This window comes from Euprymna scolopes, chromosome 11 (genome assembly GCF_053919585.1).
Source record: "Euprymna scolopes isolate OS-2025 chromosome 11, ASM5391958v1, whole genome shotgun sequence".
Lineage (NCBI taxonomy): Eukaryota > Metazoa > Mollusca > Cephalopoda > Sepiida > Sepiolidae > Euprymna > Euprymna scolopes.
Genome location: NC_136492.1, coordinates 3,497,754 through 3,524,185, shown reverse-complemented (window position 1 = coordinate 3,524,185; position 26,432 = coordinate 3,497,754). Strand labels below are relative to the sequence as shown.

Below are 26,432 nucleotides of genomic sequence, written 5' to 3'. Positions count from 1 at the left end.
GAGTTGGAACAATTACATTGAAAGCGTTGCCAGGGCCGCTGCGAAGAAGGTAGGCTCTCTCTACCGTGCTAGAAAACCACTAACACCCGAAAGTATCCTGTACCTCTACAAGGCCACCATTCGCCCATGTATGGAGTATTGCTGTCACATTTGGGCTGGTGCATCTGCTACTAGTCTCTCACTCCTAGACAAGGTTCAAATCTGATAGGTCCTGAACTGGCATCTAAGCTTCAGCCTCTGTCCCATTGACGTAATGTTGCATCCCTCTGCCTGTTCTACAAGTACTTTAATGGTGAATGCTCTGGCGAACTGCAGATACTTGTGCCCCCACGACGTAGACACCCTCGACAAACGTGACAAGCAGCTACATCCCACCACCACATAGTAGAGATCCCTAGATGTAAAAGATCTTTCGACTCCAGTAGTTTCTTCCCCAGAACCGCTAAACTCTGGAATTCCATTCCCAAAATCCCAACATGGTACCCCAGTAGTTGTTGCCCCTGATAGTAACCCCTACACCAAAGTGGCAATGTGCCCTGTTTGGGGTGAAAATGTAATAAAAAAAAATAAATAAATAAGCTGCTAATATTTAAAAAAAATTTTTTACAGCTTATAAAAATAATGAAAATGCGAGACGAGAATCGTGTTTACATTATCGACGCATTAAAACAACGTTCCTATGTAGTAACGTGTTTTAAGCCGTTGACACACCTATGTTTTAAAAATCTAGCAAAAATCAAATAATGGTCATATTTACCTGAAATTTTCGATATTTATTCATTATTAAATAAACTTACATATTAAAAGTAGGTTTTGTTAAATATATTAGAGGATTTATTTTTTTTTAGGTGTTCTACTCCCCCCCCCCCATTTCATGTTACGAAAATTGAAAAAAATAAATGTAGGTCGATATATATATATATATATATATATATATATATATATAAAAGCGAAAATGTATGTGTGTATGTATGTACGCTTCTCCTCGATGTCCACAAAAGGCTTCTTTCAGAGAAGCACTCGCTCGCTTCGCAACTTCTTAAAACTTTTATATCATCTATAAATTGTAATATCTCACACTTAACCACGGAGCTCGCCTGTCTATTTAATTTTATTGACTTTCAAACGTTAATTATTCCACATTTCCCACATTGGCACGCGTTACATTCGGTTTTCGGTATAAACAAAAAGCGAAACTCTGGTCTCTAGAGAGCTAAGTAATGTTTGTTCAATGTCGACTTCGTCATATCAGACGGTAGCTTTCATTTCAAGACGAGACACTCCCATAATAAACAGGGAGCTGGTTTTCCCCGAACTTAGTTAAAAACAAACAAACCGATTTATTTATTTAAAAACTGGCCCGCACAAAATCCTAACTGCTGAATAACTATCGCCGTCACGTCAATCAAAAAACGCGCACCTGTTTTTTTTTCACACTTTACTATTTTCTAACTGCGCATCGTCAAGGCTTTGTTTTTTTTTTTTCACGGGCACCTGTTTTTTCTTTCACACACACACCTACAAACACCCGGGCAACGCTGGGTACCCCTCGCTAGTATATATATAAAAGGCAAAATGTGTGTGACCATTTCGTGTATGTCTCGCAAAGGCTTCTTTCGCACACGCTCCCGGGGGGGGTGTTACTATTGCTTACAACTGTTTATATACCCCCTATATAATAATATCTAGGACTTGGCAACGCGTGTAGTGTCTAGATTTACTTACAGCGACTTTTACAAAATTATTGCTATTTTGGCTTCTCACACGTTGATTCGGCTTTTTTGTATAAAAAGCGAAACTAATTCAAAGCTAACATGGTGTTCTTAGCACTACGCCGGAAGCGTCCACAAGCAATTAGCTTTGATCTTCTGGACAATCCCCTTTAAATGGGGAGCCGGTTTCCCCCCACCATCATCTTGGGGAAGCGAAAACTGCCCTGCATTGAAACAAAGTAAACAAACCCCAAAAAGCTTTCCAGCATTAAATAAAATACTGCTACGTCATCTCATAATGCTCCCACGATGACCTCATTTAGCGGCTATCTGTCAATCAAACCTCTTTCACTCACTTTATAAGCCTTATTTTAACATTCTAATCAATTCCTCTTACTCCTGGCCTAGACGGTTAAGTGGTTGGCATTTGTTTCACCTCTGCGTCAAGGCTTCCGACCAATCTATTTTTTTTTTCTTTTACATCTTTAAACACCCGGGTAACGTTTTTTTTTTTTTTACTTCGCTTATTCTTTAGTTTACCACCCTATACACACAGCGTTTTTTTTTTTTTCGCTGTTTTGTTTTTTCTTTGGTTTTGGTTTTTCTGATTTTTTTAACATCGTTTCAGGGTTATTATTTACCTCCCCCCCCCCCATACACACACCTACAAACACCCGGGCAACGCCAGGTACCCCCCGCTAGTCTATAAATATAAAAGCAAAAATGTATGTATGTGTGTTCGCTTTTTCTGTATGTCTACAAAAGGCTTTTTTCAGAGAAGCGGTCGGTCGGTTCACAACTTTTTAAAACTTTTTATATCACATATAAATCGTAATATCTCAGAGTTAACAACGCCGCTAGCCTGTCTATTTAATTTGCTCGATTTCGGGAAGATAAATATTCACCATTTGTCGCTCGCCGCATGTGGGTTAGTCTTTTTCCTATAACATCTTGGGAAAATAAAAATTAAAAAAAGCGTTCCGCAGTAAATGAATACTATCCCGCAGTCAAACTTGACCTCATTAACTCCTTAAAACGTGCACCTGCCAAATCCAAGTAATTAAATAAATTAAAACGTGTTTCCGTTAGCATCTTGCGGTGATGCAATGGTTAACGTCGCACGTTTTTCTTTTTTTTCACACTTTAATTTACAACTTTGCTTCAACAGTTCGGGTTCGATCCTCATACTTACTTTTTTTTTTTTTTAACCCTCTCCCCCAACACACCTCCAAACACCTGGGCAACGCCGGGTACCTCTCGCTAGTATATATATAAAATCTCATTTTTTTTTCACTGTATGTATAAATTTTGAATTCTTTGCGACCTTTTTTCTTATATCTTCAAATCATTAACACGGACTAGGTGTTTTTCGTAATATATGAGAAATTACTTTTTTGTGAACTTATGCACTTATTTTACCATTCAAAAATAATAATGTTACTATTTAGAAAGCAATTCCTAACATGGGGAGGGGTGGGAGTGTTGTAACTATTTTGTACTTTCACCTAACAATATGATTAATATATATTGTGTAACTTGAATGTAACTTGAAAATACGGTAATATAAGAACATACTAACATTGTTTTTTTATCTACGATTTGTTTGATGTAAAACGAAAATATTCTTCAAATATTTTTTATTAATTATTAAACTATTATAATAATTTTAGGTAATCTCCAAAAATACCGTTAGGGCTTACAACATGGCCGCCAGAAGAGTCACGTGATCCGGTTGATCCAAAACATGAATCGTGCAAATGGAAAACGCAGCCTTGAAGGCAAACTTTGACAAACAATCACAATTTGTTTGTATTTAATTTTTTGTTGATATAATGTTGTTATAAAAATAGGCAAACTTTGAGAAACAATCTTAGGTTGTTTTTAGTTAAAACAGTGTTTATAAAAAGTATTTTATTCAGAACAAACAAGTGGTCGACTAGGTGTATCAGAATTTTAGGCGGAATTTTTGACACCCCCAACAAAAAACTGCAAATAAAATATATAAAACTCGTAATTTCTGTTTTTAAAGTGGGTTGTCAATTTTCTTTATGAAATATACTTCCAAAATAAACTATTACAGTCGTTTAAAACATAATAGAAGTATTATTTTTTATTTTTTAAAAACAATGTTTACAAAATGTCTACGCACGTTCGTAGACATTTTGTAAACATTTAAAAAACAAACAAACTGTGATTGTTTCTCAACAAAAAATTAAATGACCGTTCTAAATAAATTATTTATTATTATGATATTGAAAAACTGTTTTTGTACTTAATTATTATGCTTGTTTGTCAAAGTTTGCTTTAAATTTGCGTTTTCCGGTTTCGTAATACGGTGATTCATGTTTTGGATCAACCGGATCACGTGACTCTTCTGGCGGCCATGTTGTAAGCCCTAACGGTATTTTTGGAGATTACCTAATTTTATTATATCATATCATCTTATATTATACTAGCGGGGGTACCCGGCGTTGCCCGAGTGTTTGTTTCCGGGACGGGGGGGGAGTTTTAAAAAATGTTATGGTAGGTAAGTAGGAAGGATCAAACCCGGAGTCATGAGTAAAAGTAGGAAAATAAAGTGTGAAAAAAAAAAAAAAAAAAAAAAAAAACATCTGCAACGTTAACAGTTCGGCCACCAAGAAAAGTCCATTCCAGTTGTTTAGGAAAAAAAAAAAAAACCCACTATGGTAGGTCGGCGCGAACGTGAAAATATAATGTGAATTGTCCAGCAACCTAACCACTACGCCACAGAGCACTGCAGCTTAGTTTAGTGATTTTAAATAACTTAACATGATAGAACTACGAAGCCAAACCGGTGTTCTCTTCTCAACTGTTCCTTGTGAACGATCTCCAAACGGTGTTAAGTGGTGGCAGGGGGAGGAGGAATTTTTAAGAGAGAAAATATTTTACCACTTCCATTGATCTTAACCGATTTTGGCCGTGACTTCTCAGCAGAAAAAGTATAGAAATCTAAGATTATCGAGGAATTTGAGAACTAATAAGCCTATAACAAACCTCAGATATTGTTCTGCCGTTTGTGCATAATGTATTTGCATGAAATATCTTGACTTTTAATCCTATTAATGTCAAAATCAGACGGGAAAAAATGAGTTCATTTTATTTATATAGAGATTATAAATATTTTTATTATTAAACTATTATAATTTTATTATATCATATTATATTATAAATATTTTTATTATTAAACTATTATAATAATTTTATTATATTATAAATATTTTTATTATTAAACTATTATAATAGTTTTATTATATTATAAATATTTTTATTATTAAACTATTATAATAATTTTATCATATCATATTATATTATAAATATTTTTATTATTAAGCTATTGTAATAATTTTATTATATCATATCATATTATAAATATTTTTATTATTAAGCTATTATAATAATTTTATCATATCATATTATATTATAAATATTTTTATTATTAAACTATTATAATAATTTTATTATATCATATCATCTTATATTATATTATAAATATTTTTATTATTAAACTATTATAATTTTATTATATCATATTATATTATAAATATTTTTATTATTAAACTATTATAATAATTTTATTATATCATATTATAAATATTTTTATTATTAAACTATTATAATTTTATTATATCATATCATATAAATATTTTTATTATTAAACTATTATAATAATTTTATTATATTATAAATATTTTTATTATTAAACTATTATAATAATTTTATTATATCATATCATATTATAAATATTTTTATTATTAAGCTATTATAATAATTTTATTATAAATATTTTTATTATTAAACTATTATAATAATTTTATTATAAATATTTTTATTATTAAACTATTATAATAATTTTATCATATCATATCATATTATAAATATTTTTATTATTAAGCTATTATAATAATTTTATTATAAATATTTTTATTATTAAGCTATTATAATAATTTCTTTGTCATATATTATAAATATTTTTATTATTAAGCTATTATAATAATTTTATTATAAATATTTTTATTATTAAACTATTATAATAATTTTATTATATTATAAATATTTATATTATTAAGCTATTATAATAATTTATTATATTATAAATATTTTTATTATTAAGCTATTATAATAATTTTATTATATTATAAATATTTTTATTATTAAGCTATTATAATAATTTTATTATATCATATATTATAAATATTTTTATTATTAAACTATTATAATAATTTTATTATATTATAAATATTTTTATTATTAAGCTATTATAATAATTTTATTATATTATAAATATTTTTAATATTAAACTATTATAATAATTTTATTATATTATATATTATAAATATTTTTTTTATTAAACTATTATTATAATTTTATTATATTATAAATATTTTTATTATTAAGCTATTATAATAATTTATTATATTATAAATATTTTTATTATTAAGCTATTATAATAATTTTATCATATCATATTATAAATATTTTTATTAATTATTAAACTATGATAACACATTTATTGTAAATTCGGATAAGAATGCAGCCAAATATTTATATTAACTTTTTTATTTTGTTTAGATGAATCGAAACCATTCCGTCAAGTTATGCATCGGTAAAACCTGGATTCCCAGTTTTAGTTGGACATATGAAAAAATGTCTCATTCGTTTTTAATACAGTTTAAATGAAAATGTTAAAGAAAAACTATTATAAATAAGTTACATTTTTTTATATGACAGAATACATTTATTTATTGTATAGGAAAAAATATACGATTAATAAATACATAAATATTCAATTATCAATTTTTTCTAAATCAATATAATATAAATGTACATTTGAAAATCCGATAGTAAAATAATGTTACTTGCAAATAAATTTTATAGTGCTAATGCTCTTCCATAGAAATTGCAATAAACACGTGAACTGATGACATAGTACACAAGTTTGAAGGTACCTATATTAATATGTCCAAAAATTACGAAATCCATCGTGTACAACAACTGCTATTGTGTTTTCATTAAAAAAAAAAAGTCAATCACTCGCTATTGCCTTAAAAGTCAGTACTTATGCACTTATGTTACCGTGCTGACTGCTATAATAATGTTATTTTGAAAGCCATTCTTAACATGGGAAAAGGAGTGTTTTTTGTTTTTTTTAACTATTCTGTACTTCCACTTTACAATTTAATAATAAAAAAAGATATTGTAAAACTTGGATTTAGCTTAAAATACTATTTAAAAAATAGCACGGTAAGATAAGTACATAAGCACCAAAAAGTCCGCCATGAAAGTGCCGAAAAAGGAGATAAGTATGTCCCCTGTATGCACAATCTTCAAGGTGTTCACATGTAGAGCAATTGCAGTTTATCCCAATTATTTATAAGTATAAATAATTTTCTACTCAATGAATTTTCGTAGTATTGAATATATTATTATTTTCGACTGCGGTTTTGCCCTTGGCAGAGTGAAAGAAAACAAACAGAAATCACAACAGGCTCACTTTTAAACTTCAACGTAAATTTTATTAAAGTAAAACAATCCAAATTACAAAAGATGTGCCATCTTTAGTTTTCTGCCGAAACAGAGCTGGGAACACCCGGAAAGGGTATTAGTTCATGTTTTATCTTCGCATTTGCAGGATTCAAGACTCCACGCTGTTTGAAGAATAGTTGCAACAAGTCGATGAGTTAAGTGATGCCTTCCAAGGATGCTGGTGAGTCCGGTAGTCATCATGGAGTTCAATGTAAATAACTGTCCGAATGGTGGGCTAAGGGCAGGTCAAAATGTAGATTTTAAAATCAGAGACATTATACAAGTAATAAAGAAAGTCAATCCATCGTAGAGCACAACGGTGTGTGAAAAATATAATATTTCACCCAACGTGATGGCATTGGTGTTTGCAAATGATGATAACATTTCACTCCATGTTAAGGCATTAATACGTCTCAGTGAGACAAAGGGGTTTTGAGGCTACATGGCTTGAGTAAGTTTTCTTATGTCCATTCGACCTGTTGTCTTTGTGAAAACTGAGGCGACCTGAAACATAAAAATAGCGCCAAAAATATGACTCGGCAGTTAGTAACAACAATCAATCTGATAGGTCCAAATAAAATCGTGGGCAGTCAAACCAACCAATGAGGAGCCTGCTTATTTCTGCAGAATTTCTCACACGACATGACAATTAAGTAAATAGTGTTGCTTTTGTTTTAAAACCCACATGTTAAAAAAAAAAAAAGAAAAAAGATTTGTCAACTCTTTCCAAACAAGCACAGATTTTTCTCTTTTTTATTTTTTTTAAAAATAAGTGTAATTCTAAATGTGCGCTCTTTTTCGGGTACTCATGCACTTATTGATCCGTGCTGAAATAATAACGTTATTATTTTAAAAGCCATTCTTAACATGGGGAGGATATTTTGTACCTATTCTGTATTTCAACTTTACAATTGAATAAAAAACATATCATAAAACTTTAATTAAACTTGGAAATACGATTTAAAAAATAGTGCGGATCAGTAAGTGCATTAGAACCCTTTTTTTTGTTTGGTTAATGGATTTTTTTTTTATAAAGATTGATAATTTCTGTTATTCAGATTATTATTCTCATATTGGTTCTAATTTTCATATTTCGTCTGATTTAACCTCCGACCTTCTTCACGCGTATCATTTCGAACGTGAAAATCTGTCTGTTAAACTCGTCCACCTGCAGAATTTAAACTGAACTTTTATTTAATATTTGTATATTTAATTGTAACCTTAAATTAAATTTTTAGATTTCCATTTTTTCAAATCCTATGATTTATTTCAAATTATTTTATAACTACTATATTTTTATTATAATTGCTTTTAGCTTATATGTTAAAATTATTATTATGTTCATTAGTATTATTATTTTCTTTTTATTATCACTAATTTATTTCTGTGTTATTATTATCATTGCAGTTATCTTTATTATTTTCATTTAATTTCATAACATTATTATTGTTAATATTATTATTACTAGTAGTACTAGTATTGCTTTTAAGCTTATGTCTACATTAGCACCAATATTTTTCAATCACTTTTATTCTGTCTATTCATAAATCACACCTGTTGTCTAGCTCACATCCGTTATGTCTACGCATCTGTTCAGATGTGCGCATTTTGACACATAACATGATTATTTCAGATACAATCTGTCGAGGCCACAATCATAACCCTTTTTTTTTTTTCTTTTTTTTTTTTCTTTTTTTTTTATATATTTTAACTTCCGTGTTAAATTTTTTTTTTTCTTTTTTTTTTTATATATTTTAACTTCCGTGTTAAATTTTTCTTTTTCTTTTTTTTTATATATTTTAACTTCCGTGTTAAATTTTTTTTTCTTTTTTTTTTTTTATATATTATAACTTCCGTGTTAAATTTTTTTTTTTTTATATATTTAAACTTCCGTGTTAAATTTTTTTTTTCTTTTTTTTTATATATTTAAACTTCCGTGTTAAATTTTTTTTTTCTTTTTTTTTTATATATTTTAACTTCCGTGTTAAATTTTTTTTTTTTTTTTTTTTTATATATTTTAACTTCCGTGTTAAATTTTTTTTTTTTAATATATTTTAACTTCCGTGTTAAATTTTTTTTTTTTTATATTTTAACTTCCGTGTTAAATTTTTTTTTTTTTTTTTTTTATATTTTAATTTCCGTGTTAAAATTTTTTTTTTTTTTTATATATTTTAACTTCCGTGTTAAATTTTTTTTTCTTTTTTTTTATATATTTTAATTTCCGTGTTAAATTTTTTTTTTTTTTATATATATTTTAACTTCCGTGTTAAATTTTTTTTTTTTTTTTTTTTTTTTTTTTTTATATAAATTTCCGTGTTAAATTTTGTTTTTCTTTTTTTTTTTTAATATATTTTAACTTCTGTGTTAAATTTTTTTTTTTTTTTTTATATATTTTAACTTCCGTGTTAAATTTTTTTTTCTTTTTTTTTATATTTTAACTTCCGTGTTAAATTTTTTTTCTCTTTTTTTTATATATTTTAACTTCCGTGTTAAATTTTTTTTTCTTTTTTTTATATATTTTAACTTCCGTGTTAAATTTTTTTTTCTTTTTTTTATATATTTTAACTTCCGTGTTAAATTTCTTTTTTTTTTTTTATATATATTTTAACTTCCGTGTTAAATTTTTTTTCTCTTTTTTTTTATATATTTTGATTTCCATGTTAAATTTTTTTTTTTATATATTTTAACTTCCGTGTTAAATTTTTTTTTTTTTTATATATTTTAATTTCCGTGTTAAATTTTTTTTTTTTTTTTATATATTTTAACTTCCATGTTAAATTTTTTTTTTCTTTTTTTTATATATTTTAACTTCCGTGTTAAATTTTTTTTTTTTTTTTTATATTTTAACTTCCGTGTTAAATTTCTTTTGCTTTTTTTTTTTATATATTTTAACTTCCGTGTTAAATTTTTTTTTTCTTTTTTTTTTATATATTTTAACTTCCGTGTTAAATTTTTCTTTTTCTTTTTTTTTTATATATTTTAACTTCCGTGTTAAATTTCTTTTTATATATTTTAACTTCCGTGTTAAATTTTTTTTTTCTTTTTTTTATATATTTTAACTTCCGTGTTAAATTTTTTTTTCTTTTTTTTTATATATTTTAACTTCCGTGTTAAATTTTTCTTTTTCTTTTTTTTTTATATATTTTAACTTCCGTGTTAAATTTCTTTTTATATATTTTGATTTCCGTGTTAAATTTTTTTTTTTTTTATATATATTTATTTTAACTTCCGTGTTAAATTTTTTTTTTATATATTTTAACTTCCGTGTTAAATTTTTTTTTTTTTTATATATATATTTTAACTTCCGTGTTAAATTTTTTTTTTATATATATATATTTTAACTTCCGTGTTAAATTTTTTTTTTTTTTTTTTTATATATTTTAACTTCCGTGTTAAATTTTTTTTTTCTTTTTTTTTTATATATTTTAACTTCCGTGTTAAATTTTTCTTTTTCTTTTTTTTTTATATATTTTAACTTCCGTGTTAAATTTCTTTTTATATATTTTAACTTCCGTGTTAAATTTTTTTTTTCTTTTTTTATATATTTTAACTTCCGTGTTAAATTTTTTTTTCTTTATTTTATATATTTTAACTTCCGTGTTAAATTTTTCTTTTTCTTTTTTTTTTATATATTTTAACTTCCGTGTTAAATTTCTTTTTATATATTTTGATTTCCGTGTTAAATTTTTTTTTTTTTTATATATATATTTTAACTTCCGTGTTAAATTTTTTTTTTTTTTTTTTTATATATATTTATTTTAACTTCCGTGTTAAATTTTTTTTTTATATATTTTAACTTCCGTGTTAAATTTTTTTTTTTTTTTATATATATTTTAACTTCCGTGTTAAATTTTTTTTTTATATATATATATTTTAACTTCCGTGTTAAATTTTTTTTTTTTTTTTATATATTTTAACTTCCGTGTTAAATTTTTTTTTTCTTTTTTTTTTATATATTTTAACTTCCGTGTTAAATTTTTCTTTTTCTTTTTTTTTTATATATTTTAACTTCCGTGTTAAATTTCTTTTTATATATTTTAACTTCCGTGTTAAATTTTTTTTTTCTTTTTTTTATATATTTTAACTTCCGTGTTAAATTTTTTTTTCTTTTTTTTTATATATTTTAACTTCCGTGTTAAATTTTTCTTTTTCTTTTTTTTTTATATATTTTAACTTCCGTGTTAAATTTCTTTTTATATATTTTGATTTCCGTGTTAAATTTTTTTTTTTTTTATATATATATTTTAACTTCCGTGTTAAATTTTTTTTTTTTTTTTATATATATTTATTTTAACTTCCGTGTTAAATTTTTTTTTTATATATTTTAACTTCCGTGTTAAATTTTTTTTTTTTTTTTATATATATTTTAACTTCCGTGTTAAATTTTTTTTTTTTATATATATATATTTTAACTTCCGTGTTAAATTTTTTTTTTTTTTTTTATATATTTTAACTTCCGTGTTAAATTTTTTTTTTCTTTTTATATATTTTAACTTCCGTGTTAATTTTTTTTTTTTCTTTTTTTTTTATATATTTTAACTTCCGTGTTAAATTTTTTTTTTTCTTTTGTACTTTTGAAACCAAGTTTTCCGGCATTATTAAATTTTTAACTGGTCATGGAAGCATTTGTTATGTCAGTTGCACAATCCCTAATTGAATAAACATTAACAATTTGAAATAATCTTCTTTGACGGCTTGCGAACGGGATCTTTCTACATATTTGGATTTATTTGTGAACATTATCCGACTTCTCATGAGAACATTAACTCTTCTGATCATTTCATCTTTGAAATACTTAACCACTTTATATCCTTTCGTTTTGATTTTAATCTTTAATTTTTAAATCACTTTTTTCATTATTTTATTTCTTTTTCTTATTTCATGAACTCTTTGCACTTTTTTTTTTTTTTTTTGCATTTATGACTAATTTTCATATAATGCAGTGTCAATTTATGCCAATACCAGCAAATTCATAACTTCACTAATATTCATTTGCTGAGAAGAACACATTTCTTTGAAACTCCACGGATTAAGGAAATCTTAATATTTCTTATTAAAACAGGAAGTCCGATTTTGACCAAAGTCAATACACTTATAAAGCCTAACGTCACAAGTACATTTGAGAATTTTTATCATCACGCAAGCGAAATAGCTCAGCATATAAAATCATATAAAATGTCTTTTATAAGACAGGAGCGCATTCAAAATGAATGCTTCTGTTTAGAACAGAATTCAACTATGATACTTAACTTTAATTCGATCCATTATAAAAATAATTTTATAAAATCAACTGTAGGTTCTCTACAGTGCAATATAGACTGCAATGTGTGGTGGACTAAGTCACTGCAGCGAGGCATGTGAAGCTTATTCTCAGTGTACCGACTAGAACAGGCAATCAATCGATTTCACTGATTTTGGTGACAATAAAAGTATTGGCAGTGTGGAACATTTGTTAATCTTCATTCAATTCTGGGCAATGTCGAGTCTCCCTGCTAGTGTACAATAATTATAATTTCACATAAACTTTTCATGTTATTAACGAGAATAGTCTTTAGTGCTTCTATATTATAATAACGAAAAAATATTGAATTTCAAGTAAAACAAATGGTACCTACGTAATTGTAAAATCCCAAATAGTAACCATATCCAAAAAAAAAAAACTATCAGGTAGAAAAATAATTATTCATGAAAAACAGGTTTTATAAGGTTAAAAGCAGTTTCATAAAGTTACGTGCTAGATCGGACATATTGGGTCACGTGATATAAACAAAAGGGGAAGTAACTCAATTGAAACAATTTGTAGCGTAAAGGTTTTATTCAGAAAATAAACATAACATATATACATAATTTGTGAATTTAAAAAAAAAATAACTTTTCTTTTTTTTTTTAATGTTTTCCAAACTTTTTGAAATTCCGAGAAATTAAAAAGTTCCCTTGTTAAGTCTACAATTCAAATTGGTAGATTTTGCAAATGTTTTTTTTTTCATGAATAAATTTTCTACCTGATCGTTTTTTGTAATTTTTGGATATGTTACTATTTGCGACATGACAATTATGTATGCACCGTTTGTTTTACTTGAAATTGAATGTTCTTTTTTATTATTATAATATAGAAGCACCTAGCTTTTTTTCTGAATGTTTTTATCGTGTTCAAAATTGTTTTTTTTTTTCTTCTTCTTTTAGGGCGGACAGATCCTTCGCAATGCTATAGCGTTCAGTTGTTTATTGCAATGTCCTGTTAGAGTTTGGAATATTCGTGCAGGCCGAAGTAATTCTGGACTCAGGTAAACAAATCAAGATTTTCTTTTGATGAGAATTTAAGAAAGCAACATTTTTTTTTTTCTTTGAATTATTTTTTGATGTAGTGAATGAGATTGAAATATTTATATTTGCATAAAATTTAAATCATGTGTATCAAAAAAAAACAAAAATTCACCAAAATTTCAAGACCATCCAAGTATTTTACACAGGTGTAAGGATTGATAAAATGGGTGTTCCCCTCTTTGAAAATTGAAATATTTCTGATTTGTATGAAATTGGTGCATTCGATATTCAACATTAAATGAAAGATATATATAACCCTATTGTATTGTCAGAACAATAAAGAAATGTTAAGGGGAAATTTAAAAAAAAAAGCTATTTTGTATAATTCTGGTCCTTCTCCTCTTCTGACGAAAAGCATTTAGCTTCGAAATGCCATGGCCTTAATTTTCCCTATTCAAGAAGGAACGGCAGAGCATGTTGGTTACATAATCCATGTAAGTTGTCCAAAATGGTGTTTTCATAAATTTTTTAAGATAAACATCTGATAAATATATAACTAAATATGCAACAATAACATAATTTGGCAGACTTGTTAGTCACAATACGAAACATTATTGTAATGGATGACTTTTGAAAAGTAATAAATAACCAACTGAGAAAATATGATATTTGAAACTTAGAGAATTATTATACTACACACTCTCTCCCTCATATATATATATATATATATATATATATATATATATAATGGCAGCATATTCGTTTTCGAATATTGCCATTACTTGGTATAGCAATATATATACAAATTATATATATATTCTTTTAACTTTCTTGAAGTTATATATTTGGATTTTACCGTCACTGGATTATTTATCTTCCACCAGACTATCCATTCATGTGTAATCACCTTTTTCTTCACCATATTCCCTCTGCTTAACTTTTTTTGTTTTTCAAGGAAGATCTATGACTTTCTTGTTATTTCATCAAATTATTTTGCATGCAAAATCCGATCCCGCATTTTGCTAATTCCTACCTCTTGTGAGAAGGAAAGTATTTCTTCGAAACCCCGCGGATTAAGGACTATTCACTTATCTAGTGTTTCCTTGTCAGATCAAATATGTTTTTAACTCATTTTAAAAGTGTTTTTTAACATGTTTTATTAACTGTTTGCTCATATATATATATATATATATATATATATATATAACTATTTCATTTATTCACATAAATTTAATATACAAAAGTATAGATTTATGCATAAACTTTAAGTATTTACTTCAAAAGTGCTCAATACGTAGGTAGAGCTAGTTAGTAATTTATAAAATATATATGGCGATTAAGGCATAAGCCTGACGAATCCTATACTTGGATGAAACACAGAATATTCAGTGTAGCTTAATCGCCATATATATTTTATAAATTACTATATATATATATCTATATGTGTTTGAAACAGCATTTGAATATATGTGTCCGTAGATTACTGTTTTTAAAAATAATAAAAATAAATAAATAAAACACGTCCAAATAAAATTGGGTGACTTTCTAAGAAAAACACCGGTTCTCCGAGGCGGAGACATAAACATTACTATCGTTTGAAAAATCAAAAGAAAAACCACACACATATATATATATGTATATTTGGTAAAACTGGTAATTAGTAAAAACCTGAAGAGAGTGCTCAATACTATTGCAGAACAAATGTTTTATTTTTTTACTGTAAGGTCTGACGAGGCTGTTGGATCGTAAACATGGTCCAACGTCTGAAACATATGTAACCAAACAGATAAAACGGTAATAAAAAAATAAAACACATTTTTATATATATATATATATATGTATACAGGGTGGAACGATAAAACTGTTGCCCAAAAGAAAACAACACTACAGCTTTATTTTAAAATGTTTATTGAAAAAAATCAATTCAGGTAACTTGATTATGTAGTAGAGCTGATATCTATTCAATGTAGCTGCCTTCAGCCTCAATCACTGCCTTGATACGGGTCTGGGACTGGGAGCATGCCTTTTCAACAAGGGAATCAGGAAAAATATTGGAATCATCCCATCACTGATATAATAATGTTTGAAAAATAAATAATACCATTTGTTATATTATGGGTATCAAAAAAGGGTCCTGTTGTGTAATGTGTATATGAATATGTTCTATAACGACGTACATGTTGAATAGTTGGGTTTATGTTTTTCTGTATATTCATGTACGTGTAAATGCGTGTATGTATATACGTCGTATCATTTAGTTGATCATCTAGTGTGTATATTTTAACATTTATGCAACAGTTCTAATAGGAAATAAATAATACCATCTTTTCTTATTTCAAAAATTTTTTTTTTTTTTTCAGGCCTCAACATTTAACGGGAATCCAATTAATCGAATGGATGTCACGGGGCAGATTAGAAGGTGCAAACATTGGATCGACGGAAATCACATTTTATCCGGCACCAGTCACTGCTGGCCAATATGAAGCTGATACCAAAACTGCTGGGTCAGTATTATCAGCACGCTACAATGATATAACCATAAATTAAACGCACAAACTATTATATATAAAGTAGGACAAATGCTAACATGTACGACTATCACGGACAAAACCACTGCAGCGCGATCTCCTCCAAACAAATCTACTTGAATATGATTGTAACAGATGTACTAGAGTATATTATTATTTTTCTTCCGCGTTATATAAGATATTCAATTTTCTGAATTCGTCATCTAGATGATAATAATAATAATATTAAGAAAACCCTTGAATGTGGAAACTAACATACAAGAACAACAAGTGCGGACGCGACAAACTGCTGCAAAGGCAAAACATGAAACACTACATGGAACCGAGAACACTGAAACCACATATTTATAAGTTCTCTAACCACACCCTACCCCTATTGCCCCCCCCCCCAAATAGAGCGAGACCAAATAACCTAGTATAGTCCAGAAGGAAGGAAAGACTGTAGAATTGACCAGACCTCAGCCGAATAAGTGCAAAGCTTTGGGGAGGCTTAGTGCCACTCAAATCCCAGCAAAGACCAATAGCTGCTGCCAACGAGAAATCAATGGCAAGCAGCTGTTGCGATAATGCAAATTTATTTGCAAATGTTACCGAAAGAGGTGGGGAGTACTGGAAACCTGGGGAGACTTGTTGTCACTCAGCTTCCAGGGAACACCACAGGCTGTTTTCAGAGAAAGATCTCTGAAGACCCGTGTGAAAGCTCCTTGTGAGCCAATAATAGTCATAACAATAATGATAATAATAACAATAATAAAATAACAATAAAAATGATAATAATGATAATAATAATAAAAATGACAATAATAATAATAACAGTGAGAATAATGATAATAATAATAATAATAAAAATAATAACAATAATAGTAATAAAAATAACAATAATAATAATAACAACAAAAATAATAATAATGATAATAACTAATAATAAAATAATAATAATGATAATAATAATAAAAATGACAATAATAATAATAATAACAGTGAGAATAATGATAATAATAATAAAAAAAAATAATAATAATAATAAAAATAACAATAACGATAATAATAAAAATAATAACAATAATAATGATAACTATAATAATAAAATAAAAATAATGATAATAATAATAAAGGCGTCTTTGAAATAAGATGAATTTAAATAAAAATTACAAGTTTTTTACGAACATTAGGAGGACCCCAAAATGAGCACTGTCACACTTAAACGGATTTATTTGTAACTTTCTACCATCTTTTCTCTGGGTTTTCCTATTAAATATTAAGTTGAAAAGTTGATCTGTTCATACCAACTATTTTCTACCCCAAATCTAGCATAAGCAGATCGTTAGTATTATAAGTGTGTGCACGTGGTTTTTTTTTTTTTTTTTTTTTTTTTTTTTTCATATATAATTCGCATTACCCAATTACCATAGCACAGATTTCTTGGAGGCTTCTACACTAAAATCGTCATTTAAAAACCAAAGCATTTTAAGCCCTCAAAATACAATCATTATGTTCGGCAAATGACATGGTTACATAAATAGTAATTTTAGTCATAGTTCGGAAAAGTTCATATTTTGTATACGAGTGAGTCTCCACAACTCTCTTCTTGATCTACATCAATGATCTCCCAAATCACATCCTAAGATCATTTGTAGACATTTATGCTGATGACACTACCATCTATGGCAACACTTTAAAAGGCATAAATGATTAAGTTCTCTCTGATTCTCTCTTATGATCTTGAGCACGTGGTGGAATGGGGGGGGTAAGGAGTTAATTTTAATGCATCTAAAACCAAGCTTCTATCTTTCCATCGTCAACATTCTGACCCCTGTTGAAATGAATTGTTCTCATCTTGGAGAGGCTCCATGTTTTGACAAGCTTCTGGGTCTGACCTTTACTCCTGATCTGAGATGGAACACGTACATCAAATCTGTTGCCAAGGCTGCTGGAAAAATGGTGGGGTCGTTTTATCGCTCCAGTAGATATCTCACGACTGATGCAAGGTAGAGACCTGTATAAGAGTCAAGTACATCCAAGGATGGAGTATTGTTGCCACATCTGGGCAAGAGCTCCTAGAAGCACCTTATTCTGCTTTGATGGAGTTTAAAATAGACTTTGTAGCCTATTGGGGGATGCCTTTTTCTTTCCCCTGCAACCGCTTTCCGACAGAAAAGACATAGCGAGTCTTTGATCTATCGTTATTTTTATGGCTCCAATCTATGCTCCCCCGCTTTTGTCAAACTTTCACGAAAAGCATTCGTTTAGTTGAAACCACTATTAATAATTTCCCCCACCCTTTATGTGCACCTAAACCTAGATTCCATGAAGAAAGTTTGCCTACTTTCCAACTGACTACAATATGGTCGTCTTCAAGTCCAATGTAAACAAGTTCTTGACGAGCTGTTCCCCTTAAGTAATCCAATTTACCAAACTTCTACTTCTAACGATTATTGATATTGTTCTTTTGACCACTGTACACTCTTTAACCCTTATCCTCGAGTGGCCTCCAGGCCTTGATAAATGATGACTCCTATGTAAAGAAAAAAAAACAGAATTCAAAACTGTTTTTTGGGCTGTCTAATAGAGAGAGAGAAAGACTACATATGACAACAAAATTCTATGCCTGAGCAAATGGTGTCTTCGTAGGATGCTAGCAGGTGTGAATAGCAGTCTTGGTAATGTGTCCTCTGTATTGAGAGAAGAAGCTAACACAAGTCACCACAGAAAGCAAAGTGATAGCACGAAAATAATAAGACAACGTGGAATGATAAAAGTATCTCCCTAAAGAAAACAACACGGCAGCTTTGTTTTAAAATTGTTGAAAAAAATCAATTCAGGTAACTTGATTATGTCGTAGAGCTGAAGAAGGTCAGAGGCTACACTGACAGAAATGTGAAAATGACGCCCAATATGAGAACAGTAGTCTGAAGAATGCAAAGAATATATTTAAATTGTTGTCTTGATTTTTTTTTTTCAAATATTAATTTTTCTGATTTTTAATATAATTTTTTTTTTAAATATTTGTTTTTTGATTTTTAATTTGATTTTTTTCAAATATTAATTTGTTTTCTGATTTTTAATTTAATTTATTTTTTTTCAAATATTAATTTGTTTTCTGATTTTTAATATAATTTTTTTTTTCAAATATTAATTTGTTTTCTGATTTTTAATATAATTTTTTTTTTCAAATATGTGTTTTCTGATTTTTAATATATATATATTTTTTTCAAATATTAATTTGTTTTCTGATTTTTAATATAATTTTTTTTCAAATATTAATTTGTTTTCTGATTTTTAATATAATTTTTTTTCAAATATTAATTTGTTTTCTGATTTTTAATATTTTTTTTTTTTCAAATATTTGTTTTTTAATCTATTTTTTTAATATTTTGTTTTCTGATTTTTAATGTAATTTTTTTTTTTTAAATGTGTTCTTGTAAATTCTAGGAGTGTTTGTTTGTTAATGCAAGCTGCTGTTCCATGTATGATGTTTGGAAATGGTCCAATTCAGTTACGCTTATTAGGTGGAACCAATGCAGAAATGGCGCCACAAATCGATTATCAAACAATGGTAAGAACAGACAATTCCTTTTTCGATAGGCAAAATGTGCAATTATTAAGCTGTGCTTAGAATGTCGATTCTGTACAATTGTTGAATTTGTTTACAAAATATTAACTCAAATTAAAGAAAATATGTATGAAGTGTTGTCACATTTGAGCTGGTTCATCTGCTACCAGACTTCCCTACTCTTTATCTGTGTTAGAACCTAAACGTTGCTTCTATGAACTGTAATCTCAGAGCGCATATACCATATATTGACAAAGCAGAGGAGGGTAGAGCGGTAGCTCTAGATATATCTAAGGCTTTTGACAGGGTATGGCATGAAGGTCTTCTCAAGAAAATCAGATCATACAGTATCACTGGCAGAATACCTAACATAATTAAATCCTTCTTAGATAAGAGAAAAATCCAGGTTGTCCTCGATGGTCGTACATCTAAACAATATGATATAAATGCGGGAGTGCCTCAGGTGTCTATCCTTGGACCTCTATTATTCTTAATGTTCATAAATGACCTCCCTGCCAAATTTTCTGTGAGATGGGTATATATGCTGATGACACCACACTCTATAACAGACACGACAGAAAATCAAATGAACACATATCTAAAGAAATGGCAGAAACACTAGAGGATGACCTCCAATCTGTAGTGGAATAGGGACAAAAATGGATGGTCACATTCAATGCTACCAAGATTAAACTTGTTTCCTTCAATCACTACAAGAAACCTTCTCTACTACCAATAGCAATGGCTAAAGACTCTTTAACTGAAAGTATATCTTTTAAAATCCTCGGCCTAACGTTCACAGGAAACATGTTAGAAAATTTACATTGAGAGCATTGCCAGGACCACTGCGAAAAAGATAGGTTCTCTCTACCGTGCTAGAAAGCTACTAACGCCTGAAAGTATCCTGTACCTCTATAAGGCCACTATTCGCCCATGTATGGAGTATTGTTGTCATATTTGGGCTGGTGCATCTGCTACTAGTCTCTCACTCCTAGACAAGGTTCAAAAGAGTTGCCAACCTAATAGGTCCTGAACTGTAATCTAAGCTTCAGCCTCTGTCCCATCGACGAAATGTAGCGTTCCTCTGCCTGTTCTACAAGTAGTTTAACGATGAATGCTCTGACGAATTGCAAGCACTTGTGCCCCCACGACGTAAATACGCCCGACAAACCTCACAAGCAGCAAAATCCCACCCCTTCACAGTTGAGATCCCTAGATGTAAGAGAACCTTCTACTCCAGTAGTTTCTTCTTCAGAACCGCTAGACTTTAGAATTCCTTTCCAGGTTCCCGCTTCCCCAACTGTACTGACATGCAGAAGTTCAAGTGTAACGTGAACCGACATCTTGCTGCTCAACTCCCAACATAGTACCCCTGTAGCTTATGTCCCTGATAGTAGACCCCTACATCAAAGTGGCAATGTGCCTTGTTTGGGTGTAAAATTTAATTAAAAAAAAAAAAAAACTTCTTACTTAGAACTGTGAAACACTGTTCCATTTGCCTGCGCTCCAACTGAATACAATATGGTCATATTCAAGTTCAACGCGAACAAGTTCTTGATGAAAAAAAACTTCTTAGAACTGCATGCCGTTTGCCTGCTTCCCGACTGACTACAATTTGGTCGTCTTCAAGTCCAATGTAAACAAATTCGTAATAAGCCGTCACCTTAAGTAATCCAATTTACCTAATTTCCACTACTAACGATTACTACGATATTTTCCCATTGACTACTGTACACTCATTAACCCCTATCCTTGAGTGGCTTCCGGGCCTTAATAAGTGGTGACTCCTTTAAAAAAAAAAAAAAAATACCGGATTTAATTAAATACGTGATGATAAAGTTTGAAATTTCATATAGGTTCCAGAGTTCGGCTATTGAAAGTATAAAAAAAATAAAACTTGGGGTCGAAGGTTACATCGGCCGAAAACGTTGACTAACAAGTACGATAAGTCGGATTAATCGGGGAAAAAATTGTATATTAAGTTAAGGGTGGGAATTAATTTTAAAATACTATTTTAAAATTAATTCCCACCCTTTTTTTCTTTCTTTCAAGCATTTTTATAAATTGCATTTTTTTTTTTTCTTAAATTACCCGCTTTCGTACGATTGTCTTTGCTGTTAGCCATATTTTAAAATTCGTTCAAACATTTTGTTACTGTTCACACTTGATGACGTCGTAAAGCTAAATTCTTTATGGCGTCATTTTCACGCAGATGTCAAGATAATTACAAGAAAGGATTGTTTAAAAAAAAAAAAAATCCGAAACTTTTATTTACATGGCGTCACGAGATTTTTGTTATCGTGACGTCACCGATTTTAAAGTAAATATAAACAAATTTCTACTACTTACGATTACTACGATATTGTCCCATTGACTACTGTATACTCATTAGCGGTCCTGGATATGACCTAAAACTATCCGATGGTGAGGTCCCAGCTTGCGGGCCTTGGGGAGTGTGGAGCCACCCTTTAATTGCCATTGCTTCCAGGTCCACTCTGACCTGGAGTGGTAGTACCTGTTAGGGTCCCAACTATGGGTTAAATAGAATCTGACTTAAAAAACAAATATACTCCATTAAAAAACGTTCCTCAAAATAACTAGATTCGGCATTAAATAACCTGAAAAAGGTTGATATGCCGTAAAACAAAAACAACCAAAAAAAAAACCACTCATTAGCCCTTATCCTCGAATGGCCTCCGGGCCTTGATAAATGGTGACTCCTTTGCAAAAATAAAAAAACAAAAATACAAAACTATTTTTTGGGCTGTCTAATAGAGAAAGAGGCTGTTGGTTAATTCAAATCAACAAAATTCTATGTGAATGGTGTCTTTGTAGGATGCTAGCAAGTGTGAATCGCAGTCTTGGTAATGTCTCCTCTGTGTTGAAAAGAGAATTTGTTTACAAAATTTTAGTTAACTAGAATTAAAGAGTATTGTTGCCCCAACTGTACTGACATGCAGAAGTTCAAGTGTAATACAAACAGATATCTTGCTTCTCAACTCGGTATCCCCACAAATCATCTCCCAAATAGTAGCCCCCCCCCCCCCATCATAGTGGCACTGTGCCTTGTTTGGGGTGAAAATGCAAAAAAAAAAAAAATGAATAAAATAAAATGGAATTTGAGCAAATAAAACAATTGTTTGGTGCTATGATTAGAAATATGCACCTAAAATATGGCAGTTTGAAAAAAAAAAGAAAAAAAAATTGTTTTGATATACTTATGCATCAGGAAAAAGTTAGTATTTATACTGAAATATGGAAGATTATCAAGTAAAATTTTTAATAAAATAATATAAATCAGTTTTATTGTAAACTAGCAGATGTACCCGGCATTGCCCGGTATTAAACGTGATGTTAAATTCCGTTAAAAACAAGTAAGTTAAAAAAAAAGGAAAGAAAATGAGACGTACTTACTTACTTACTCATTCCCTCCTTGAGCCCTTGGTGGGGCATAGGCCATTCACAACTGCCCGCCAACATCCACGGTTGTGAGCGATTTGCTCCAACTCCCTCCAGGAGTAGCCGGTCAGCTTAGCGTCTACCTCCAGGTCTCTTCTACAGGTGTTTTTTGGTCTGCCTCTTTTCCTCTTTCTCTGAGAGTTTCAGGTCAGGGCCTCGCATGTGATATTCGTTTGTTGTTTCCTCAGAGTGTGTCCAATCCATCTCCTTCTTCTGATCTCTTCTTCTGCTGATACTTGGTTAGTTCTCTCCCAGAGATCTGCATTACTAATGGTAGCTGGCCAGTGGACATGCATGCGAGTACTATGTTTTTTCTAAACAGTTTGTTTCTTGTAAGTAAAAAAAATCCTCAAGTTGAGATTGAAACCAAAACCTAAAGACAGTGAGTCAAGTACGATAACCATTAAACTAGCTTGATATGATATTTAAAAAGTGTTTGTAAACTACTTTTTTTTTTTACTCATGTTCACACCTTACAAAGCATATCGCGACTTGGACATAAGGGTCTACTACTATTTGGTGCCATGTCTAGGAAAGGTTAACAAGATATTTGTTTATGTTACATTTAAACTTCTGCATATCAGTACAGTCAGGGAAGCAGGCAGCAGGAAGGGAATTCCAAAGTCTAGCTGTTCGAGGGAAAGAACTATTAGAATAGAAAGCTTTCTGGCATTTAGAGGACATCAACAGTGAACGGGTGACATCTTATTGCGAAGCGGGTCTGTCATGGATATGTACGTCGAGGGGGTACAAGTTCATCAGAACACTTTCCATTAAAATATTTGTAAAACAGGCACAGTGATGCAACATTGTGGTGATGGGACAGGGGCCGGAGCTTAGTTGATAATGTGGAACTGATTAGATTGACAACTCTTTATTGCACTTTATCTAAGAGGGAGAAACTAGTGGAAAATGCACCAGCCCAGATGTGGCAACAGTACTCCACATACTAATTTTTCAATGTTGACCCCTTAGCAGCCCCTTTTTCTAAATAAAAACTGATAAAAAGTTTTCTATATGTCTGAATACCCTATATACTAAATTGCAAGTTTGTAGATCAAAAATTCGTTGAGTATATAGGTTGAGAAGTGTCCTCACACACACACACACACACACACAAACGTTCTCACTTTAATAAATAGATTTCAACTTCACTAGTGGTATGGATATATTTAAAGACTTATCTCCCTTGTTAATGTATTTTTTTACTGTTATCAATTTTAAATGTGATTCCCCTCCCTCCCAGTTTTAGAGGTTTTATAACTGATTTGATATTTGCTTTGATTGTCGATATGTGTATTGTTTATATATATATATATATATATATATTGTAAAATTTTGATGAAAATTCAAAGACTCATATTTTCTTTTTTATAACCTTCGTTTATTTCCTTGATTTTTTCCATTACAACTGTTTCATTAGTGGGTAGGCAATTTTATGATTTATGTGTCCATAAAAATATCCTGTCCCCACCAACTTCTTCAGATGTTTGTCCATTAGATTTTTACAACAAAAGGTATATTTTTAACATGCTGAACATCGTATTCGGGTAAAAAGATTTCCAAAGCCATGCCTCCTCACTTCCTCCATCTTTTGGTGTTATGTGAAGATAGTTTTAATAAAAAAAAAATATATATATATATATATATATATATATATATTTTTTTTTTTTTTTTTTTATCGATGGCCTTATGGGAAAATTAAAAATTTTCTAAATTACCTTCTAGGAAGTTTTTTTTTTGTTCTAACTTTTTTTTTGAACTGCGAGGTTCAATTGAAATCTTGATGAAAATGTTGAAACATTGGTTGATCTGCGTAGACTCAATACAATGTTTATATACGTTTAATTATATAAAAGCTCTACACATGTATTGAGCACTTTCGAAAAAATATTGGTTTTAGTTAACAATATGCCTTAACTTAATTAGTAAATTAAAATATATATATATATATATATATATATATATATATAATTTATTTATTTATTCATGCACACACATATGTATATATCAGGTTTTCCCTCTCCCATTACAAAACTCATTCATGTTCTGCAGGGCAGGAAAGAAAAACGATAAATCCACTATAAAACAACCAAACCAAACACTACAAACTAGTGATTGAAGATACAAAAAGTTTTAAGAATAAAAACCTTCTACAAAATAACTGAATGCGACATGAATACTATTTTCAAAATAACTGGATTTTGCATTAAATAACCTGAAAAGGTTTGATATGCCGTAAAACAAAACAACCAAACCAATCAACTGCATCCAGCTCTCAACTCCTGTCACACAACATTGAAATTGGCGACTTGTCGGTAGGGCCACGTGGGGTCATATATCCATTTGACAAATCACGCATCATCTCCCTTTGTCTCCCTCCATTACTTTCCATGTCTACATTCACAAATGTATGCATGCGTGAAGCCATGTTCATCCCACTTGACACCTGTCAACCCAACACAGTTTGCCATGGTTTTCTTCTACTTTATCTTCTATTCTTCTCCTTTTGTCTCGTATCAACAATTGCCGAAAGTGCAAGCACTAGTTTACATGTATAAAAATAAACTCACAGCAGAAAACACAACTTTGTTACTTTGTGTATAAATTGAAATGAATGGCTCTCAACTTGGGGAAGCACCATCTCTTCACAAATGTCTGGGACTAAGCTTCACTCCTCATCTGAAATAGTACATGTTGCCAAGATCGCTGGAAAAATAATTAGATCATTCTACAACCCCAGTATCTCTATCTGTAAAAGAATAAAGTAAAAGAGCCAGATACGCCCTAAAATGGAGTACTACTGCAATATCTGGGAAGGAGATGCTCGGTGCGCTCTATCCTGCCTTGATAGAGTTCAAAACTGACTTGGAAACCTAATAGGTGATGCCTTTTTCTTCTCTGCAGTGGTTTCTCTGCTTTATTGTCATTTTCATGGCAAGTGCTTGACTAAACTCCAATCTATGGTCCCCCAAACTTTCACAAAAAAAAAAAACCCACTCAACTAGCTACAACCACTATCAACAATTTCTCCCACTCTTTATCTCTGCCTAAATCTAAATGCAGATTCCATGAACAAAACTTCTATCATGGAATTGCCTGCTTGTCGAACACTGTTCCATTCACCTGCTTCCCGGCTAATTACAACATGGTAGCCTTCAAGTCTAATGTAAACAAGTTCTTGTTGAACCGTCCCAAAAAATAATCAAATTCTACCCAACTTACACCATTAACAGTTACTACATTACCACCTTACATTCATTAACCCTTATCCTCGAGTGGCCTTCGTGCCTTGATAAGTGGTGACTTCCTTGTAAAAAAAAAAAACCTGTTGTACACAGAGTGTGTGTGGTAAAGGACCTCCAAATGCTC

The 26,432-nt window shown here is 29.6% G+C and overlaps 1 protein-coding gene across 1 annotated transcript in view; it reads left to right on the top strand.

Annotated features, from left to right (window-relative positions):
• The window catches only part of LOC145287737 (RNA 3'-terminal phosphate cyclase-like), a 56,289-nt gene that overhangs the window by 3,427 nt on the left and 26,430 nt on the right, over positions 1 to 26,432 (top strand). Inside the window, exons 2-4 of the mRNA XM_080135501.1 lie at positions 13,440 to 13,540; positions 15,881 to 16,024; positions 19,481 to 19,604. Coding sequence (XP_079991627.1) covers positions 13,440 to 13,540; positions 15,881 to 16,024; positions 19,481 to 19,604 — 369 coding nt within the window. The remainder of the gene's footprint in view (positions 1 to 13,439; positions 13,541 to 15,880; positions 16,025 to 19,480; positions 19,605 to 26,432) is intronic.